Source organism: Barbus barbus, assembly GCF_936440315.1.
Source record: "Barbus barbus genome assembly, chromosome: 16".
Classification (NCBI taxonomy): domain Eukaryota; kingdom Metazoa; phylum Chordata; class Actinopteri; order Cypriniformes; family Cyprinidae; genus Barbus; species Barbus barbus.
In genome coordinates, this window is record NC_136744.1 from 2,369,707 (window position 1) to 2,376,473 (window position 6,767).

The following is a 6,767-nucleotide window of genomic DNA, read 5'->3' on the forward strand; positions in this document are numbered from 1 at the left end:
GTTTACCAAATAAGCCAGGTTTATTTAAGCTAGTCTGATGTATTGTCAGTTGATTTGGTTCAAAATAAGCCAGACTAACTGAAATAAGCCTAACTTATTTGGTAAACTTGATTCTTGAAACAGGCCCCAGGCCTGCATTTCCCAAAAGCATCATAAGCTTAAGGACATCATAGACCCATTGAAACCAATGGAGCTACGATCAACTTACAAGGCTTTGGGGAAACGCAGCCCAGGTTATTATGATCAGGTATCCCAAGCAACACTTCCAATGACCTCACATCTGACAAACCACCATCTGCTTTGAGTTTCCAGTTCAGAGCAGCCAGGAGGAGAAATCCATCCCCTCACAAACTCACATAGAGCATTGCTGACACCTGCTGGCTCAAAGCTCTGAGCTCATCCATTAGCTGAGGGTGCACCAAGCAATTTTAAAATTTGTGAAGAAATTTGTGAAGAAGGTTGAAGTGATGTGACGCATTAGAAAAATAATCCAGACATACAATTGAGTAGCCTGTTTTATTGTAAATAGGGCGAGTCGTTCTCTCTCACTGTATTCGTAAACTTTTGGTTTTGCGTGAGGACGCATTCATGCTCAGCACACTGTTAACAGCCAACAAATTAAACAAAAACTGTACAAAAATAAAGCTTAGCTATAGTGAATTATATGAACTTATGCTGATTTGAGGTGCAGGTCTGTCCAGATAGGCTACAGTATTTGTCCCAAGTGTTCAAGAGGGCGTGAAGAAGTGTGTGTAGAACTCTTCATTACCTGACGGGACACACTTATAATGTAAAAATGCATTTACAGAGTTTACTTTTGATTTTCATGTTTCATGTTTACAGAGCTTTATTTTGATTTCCAATACTTTGCATTTTAAAATAAACTTCTAAATGTCTGTTCATTTAATTGTCTGTAGTCCTTATAACAGATTACAAAATTGAGTAATTGTGGTGCTTCTAATTAAAAGCAGTTGCAAATGTTGCACAAAACACACATACTAATCTTTGCAGCAATAAAATGTGCAACACTTGATGTTTTACTACCAAACTAAGTAGTAGCTATTATGCTATTTAACTTACACTGGAAAGGTTGTCACAAAATCTTGTGAGATCACGACAAAAAGCCTCAGGATTATGTTTTCCACAACATGACAGTCTTGCACGCTTACTTCCTGAATGCACGTGCTCACAAGTGGCCAAGAATGCAAGTGTGGGTAATTGGACAAGCCCCCAGACACACTTCTAAAGTTTCCTTTGTCCTTTGACTTGTGTTTTTGACCTGTGACATACACTCCCAGAACAAGTTGGCACTGAATTGACACAAAAATTGACCACAGTGAATAACTTTGTAAATATCTTGAAAAAAATCCACACAATGATGTAAAATTCTGTTGCATTGCAGAATCTCTTTGGACCCCAAAGCTTTTTACAGGTTGAAATAACGTTTAATGAAGAGTGTATTTGGTGTTGAATAGAAATTTTACCAAATCTCTTTATACAAAATATACACTCTCTCTTTTCCTTTGGCTGCTCCCATTATGAGTCACTACTGGATGGTCCTTCCTGATGCAACAAGTCAGCATATGCTGAAGTTACATCAGTATATCTCTTTATTTATACTATTATGAGTAGCTAAAAATTTGTGATATCACATGGTATGTTTTTGACAACATTTGAAAAACTCTAAATCCACTGCAGTTTCCAAGTGAAATGACCACTAGAGACAGTGCAACACCAACAACTTTTATTCCTTTTCACACAAATGATTGCAGGACCAGTTCTGTATGGGTCTGTACGACTTTTCTGATCTATTAAATTTGCTCGGTAGCTCACCTGGTGCAGCAATGCACTTGTGATGCGGAATGCTCAGATATGAGTAAAAGACATTTAGAGACAAGATAAAACGGCATGTTTCCTGCAGCAAATGTGTTCTTATCTCACGTTTGCTTATGCTTTTGCTTTTTTTGATATGAGTCTGGGTTGTTTTTGAACAGGCATTACAAATGACTACCTCTCGGTCTAAGCGGGATCAGATTCTGCAGGGCAGTAGAATCTTGAACAACAGCATCACACAATTCTTTGCCATTTTTTTTCATTTATATAAATACATTTAAAAAATCAATATTATCCTATTTTATTTATTGTAAATACAAAAAACATCTTAAGAGAATTAAATCCTCAGTAAAACAGCAGTGCATGTGCAAAGCACACAAAATGTGCAAAGCCCACATTACAAACCTCAGAGAATGAACTTGTTCTAGTTTAGTATTATGATGATGTTTGATTCTGACACGGTTTGCAATGTAGCAATAAGTATTTATATAATGCAATTGTATACATTAAGTATATCCATTATTAATTATGCACAACAGTTATTTGTGTTATAGTGACTACAATGAAGCTTTTAAATTCTTTAAAAATTCGTATAAAATAAAACGCTTCTCAGTACAGAAAAGTGACAAATATCCTGGACATTTCTGAAAGCCCGTTGCGAGACATAAAAATGTTCGGGAAGGACATCATTCCGCTGCGGTCCACTTTGGTTTGGACTGTGTACGATTTCAGCTCTGTTTTCCCGGTCAGCACAGAGGAATGAATGACAGCAATTCTCGCCTCCTCGTGGTAGGGGGCGTCCCTGTCCTTGCCTACAATAATGTCATAGCTCTGTCCAGGCTTCCAGAAGGGATAGCTGACCGTTAGAGTCTCCAAGCGCTGCACTGTGAAGTACTCAAACGGGATGGGCTGCTCGGTCGAGGGCTTGCACTGGATCAGCGACAGGTGCTGCACCTCAGAGTTGTTCAGAAGGAGGGCCACATTAAGAGGCGAGCTGTACCACACCGTCAGACGCTTTTTGTGAACCGGACTGGGACTCTCGGCCCTGTGAAGGACAGATGACTGATCCTTGCAGTTGCTGAATTCGCTGGTGTTCATCTCACAGAAGGCCTGATCCTGGGCACACGGGCACATGTACACGCTGCGCTCGGTCACGTAGGCCACCTTGAATTCAGAGCGCAGGAAGGCAGGTGCAGCAAGCCACAGTATGCAGCACAGCACTGCAAAACTCATCGGACTGCACAGGATCATCTGGATTCCTTTGAGACCTGCGTGTGCATGAAAGAAGAATAGGTTATTGATCAGCTTCGACCATGGCTCCGTTCCAAAACCTGGTGAGCTGCCTTGTGTCTGCAGACAGCATTCTAACTGAAATGACACCTCACAAGTGACGATTTGCATCGCTCTTCTTACAGCCCTCATTGCGTACAGCTCAACACACAAGATTTGATTCAATATTTATCTCAGGTCTTCGAAAAGGCTGAAGTAACTTTGAATGGGTACTAGCGTGCTGCAGGGAGGACATTGTTTAAGGCCAAAACATAGAAACAAAGTAGCAATTTTGCATTTTCAGTTCCATCGTCCCAAAGTCAGATGGGTGTTTTTGAATATATTTTGGTTAAACGCATGAAATAAAGTCTGTGGTTAACACCTAAAATATATTGTCATATTTTTAAAGCTTTTACTTGTCTTGTCTTCACAAGTTTATGCTTGTGAAGTGTCGACCGTTCTATCTGCCGCGGTAGTTCACAGTCATTGTTATCGTCGCGGTCTACATCCCCCCGTGTGCAAACGCTAAGGACGCGCTTCGTGAACTGTATAGCGCCATCAGTGAACAACAAACAAATAACACCGACGGCTTTTTCATCATAGCCGGTGACTTCAACAACGCAAACCTAAAGACAGTTTTACCAAAGTTCTACCAACATGTGAACTTTGCAACAAGGGGAAAAAACACACTGGACTTTGTTTATACAACAGAGAAAAACGCATACAAAGCTGAACCCCGCCCCCACCTCGGGTACTCGGACCACATCATTGTTATGCTAATCCCTGCACAAAGCCATATCACCCTGTAGCCCAAGACTGGTTGCCCACTGAAGCTAAGCAGGGTTGAGCCTGGTCAGTACCTGGATGGGAGACCTCCTGGGAAAACTAGGTTGCTGTTGGAAGAGGTGTTAGTGAGGCCAGCAGGGGGTGCTCACCTGTGTGGGTCCTAACGCCCAGTATAGTGACGGGGACACTATACTGTCAAAAAAGCACCGTCTTTCGAATGAGACGTTAAACCGAGGTCCTGACTCTCTGGTCATTAAAAATCCCAGGATGTCTTTCGAAAAGAGTAGAGGTGTGACCTCGGCATCCTGGCCAAATTTCCCCATTGGTCTCTGACCATCATGGCCTCCTAATCATCCCCTGAACTTGAACTTGAAAAATGTGATTGCTACCAAGTGGCTAAATGGGACTACAGAGGCTATCGGCTATCACCAAAATTCGAATGGTTTCACTACACATACCATTGTAGACATTACAAACCATCAAGTATTAACCATTAAAACCATTAAAAATGGTTTCCTGTAGTGTGTTCAGTGAGCATGGGAGATCTCTATTGATTTCAATAGAATCCAGTGTTAGAATGCTGCAAGCTAACAACGTGACACTTTATTTGGCAAAAAAAATAAAAAAAAATCACATGGAGGAAATAAAAAATATTCATTTTGAATTAAACTGAACTATTTTATTGATTTGCTGAATTAATTTACTGAACCTGTGCTAAATTTATTCTATTTATGACTATTTATAGTCTCTGTCCCTCCGAGCTTGCTATTCATTTCTATAAAGGATACTTTGTCTATAAGAAGGATTATTATGCCTTAAAGAAGGATTCTTAAGGATATTTAAGGTCTTAATATGCCTTAAAGAAGGATTCTTAGAAACCAGCATAATTGTTCTATCTTTTGGAACAGTCCAGAGTGTGCCTTTAAATTCTGTCTATGTAGGCAGCTGGCCTTATTTCAGAACAGAGCCAGTCTCCTTGTAAATGAAAGAGCTGCGACCCACCAGTATGTTTCAGTGATGCGTAAACAGGAGCGCCACTGTGATGGTTAGTTAGCCAATGCGAGATGTAGAGAGGACTATAAACCGGGCTCAGTCCTCTGACAGTCTGTGGTGCGGCCCACTTTGAGCAGTGCCATGGTTTTAAGGGACAGTTTGAGCCGTTGTCTCAGCTGGCTGAAAGAACAACATTGTCCAGGGAAACACAGTCAGGTCACATCTGATAACATAAAATGGTTCAGAGGGCCACAATGAAAAGCTTGTCTATTTAATCATGGGAAGTGTGAAGATTTTGAAAATAAAGAAAAGTATTCTGCACTATAAGCCACCAGCCTCAGCTTCAGGAATGCAGCACAAATTGTAATTAATATTTAGCAAAAAATAATAATAAAACAATGACAATAGAAGAGTTTGCATGAATTTAGCGACTCAGATTATAGTATGACACTACGCATTTTTAACTTTATACAGACAATTGCATCATCGGCATATTTAAAACACTGTCTCTTACAGTTTTTTCCACTTATCTACATCATCGTAATGAAGCCTTACCTTTTTATCGGCTTTCTTGGGCAACTTCAAACCCAAAGGTTTGGATTTTATGAGCGAGACACTCACAAAAATTCCTAAGCAGCAGTTCAGCTGCAGCACCGTTGCTTGAATTGGCAGTCTACTTCCTCCAGAGTCTTAAACTATGTTTGGGTTTCTTATTATGCAACAAAACTGGCCGGAGGTGACGTGCCGTTAGCAACCACTGTTTCTCCTGCCTGGTCCAGAATGCATGCAACTGTCCTCCATTTTCTGTCCTGAATAACACCAGGGTGTGTCCACTCTTCATCAGCATGTCAGAGCTCGCTCAAGGTTTACTTTCCATCTCACCCCTCGCACAGAGCAAACAGTGCTTTAAGAGCTCTTGTAAACATGAACCGTGAACTGTTCGTTCTCAACTAACATCACTTTCGATAGTTTAATCCTCTTTGTAGCTTTTAATAAAGGGTCTACATAATGGACCAATTCATGAAGATTCTCCTTCATAAGGAATTCCTGGCAGCTCTGCCTGTGCTGATTCACAGTTTCCTGTAACTAATCTGAGAAAAAAAGAAAAAAAAGTCTGTGAGCTGTCTGAGCTTTCAAAAGATAATGCCCTGGGCAAAGATTTTTATGTTTTGTTAAAGTGATGAGATTGTCTTTAGATAAACACTGTCACATATGGCTCCATTTACAGAGAGTCACATCTAAGCAGAAAGAGAAAAGAAAAGAAAAGAAAAGAAAAGAAAAGAAAAGAAAAGAAAAGAAAAGAAAAGAAAAGAAAAGTTAAAAACACACGCAGTACCTGTTTGTCGGCAGTCAAACACATGTCCATCTCTTGGTCTGAGTGTCTGAGGACCTAACAGATCATTCATGGGCTGCGGGGTTGGACTTACCGGATTAACTACATCTGGGAACAACGTGAGACAGTCAATAAAAAAAATTATGTAAGCACAGATGAAGCTTGTAAAAGCATGTGCTTGAAGCAGGGCAGGATGAGGTTTACTGGAAGCTCTGGAAATCTTGATGAATATTTTAAAAGAAGAGTATAATAATTGAGTTTTTTTATTCATATATTTATTATTTATCATCCTCATTTATACATTTAAATGCAAAATAAATCCCAAATCTTAACAATAATTTTGGTTTCATCAAGTGAGTAGTTTAAAAGTGTCTTTGGATAATAGTAATGTATGATGAGGAAACTTTTTTAATGGTAACTTACAATAAGGTTCCATTTGTTAGCAGTTAACTATATAATTTAACACACTAACAATGAGAAATACCTAAAACATGATTTATTTTAGTTAATATTAATTTTAACATTTACTAATACATTATTAAAATCAATGGTT

At 39.5% G+C, this 6,767-nt stretch overlaps 1 protein-coding gene across 3 annotated transcripts; it reads right to left on the reverse strand.

The window, feature by feature from the left end:
• Positions 1 to 832: 832 nt before the first annotated feature.
• Positions 833 to 6,258, reverse strand: LOC306882202 (uncharacterized protein). 3 transcript variants are annotated; one of them, XM_079436682.1, is made up of 4 exons: positions 6,218 to 6,258; positions 5,437 to 5,972; positions 4,891 to 5,061; positions 1,729 to 3,101 (listed from the first exon to the last, which is right to left on the reverse strand). In XM_079436682.1, the coding sequence occupies exon 4, from the start codon at positions 3,082 to 3,084 to the stop codon at positions 2,443 to 2,445; it is 642 nt and encodes a 213-aa protein (XP_079292808.1). In that variant the 5' UTR covers positions 3,085 to 3,101; positions 4,891 to 5,061; positions 5,437 to 5,972; positions 6,218 to 6,258; the 3' UTR covers positions 1,729 to 2,442. The 3 variants fall into 3 exon arrangements, with proteins under 3 accessions (XP_079292810.1, XP_079292809.1, XP_079292808.1); XM_079436684.1 differs by lacking the exons at positions 4,891 to 5,061; positions 6,218 to 6,258 and having other exon boundaries at positions 833 to 3,101; positions 5,437 to 5,692; XM_079436683.1 differs by lacking the exons at positions 4,891 to 5,061; positions 5,437 to 5,972 and having other exon boundaries at positions 1,723 to 3,101; positions 6,218 to 6,251.
• Between the last annotated feature and the right edge of the window lie 509 nt (positions 6,259 to 6,767).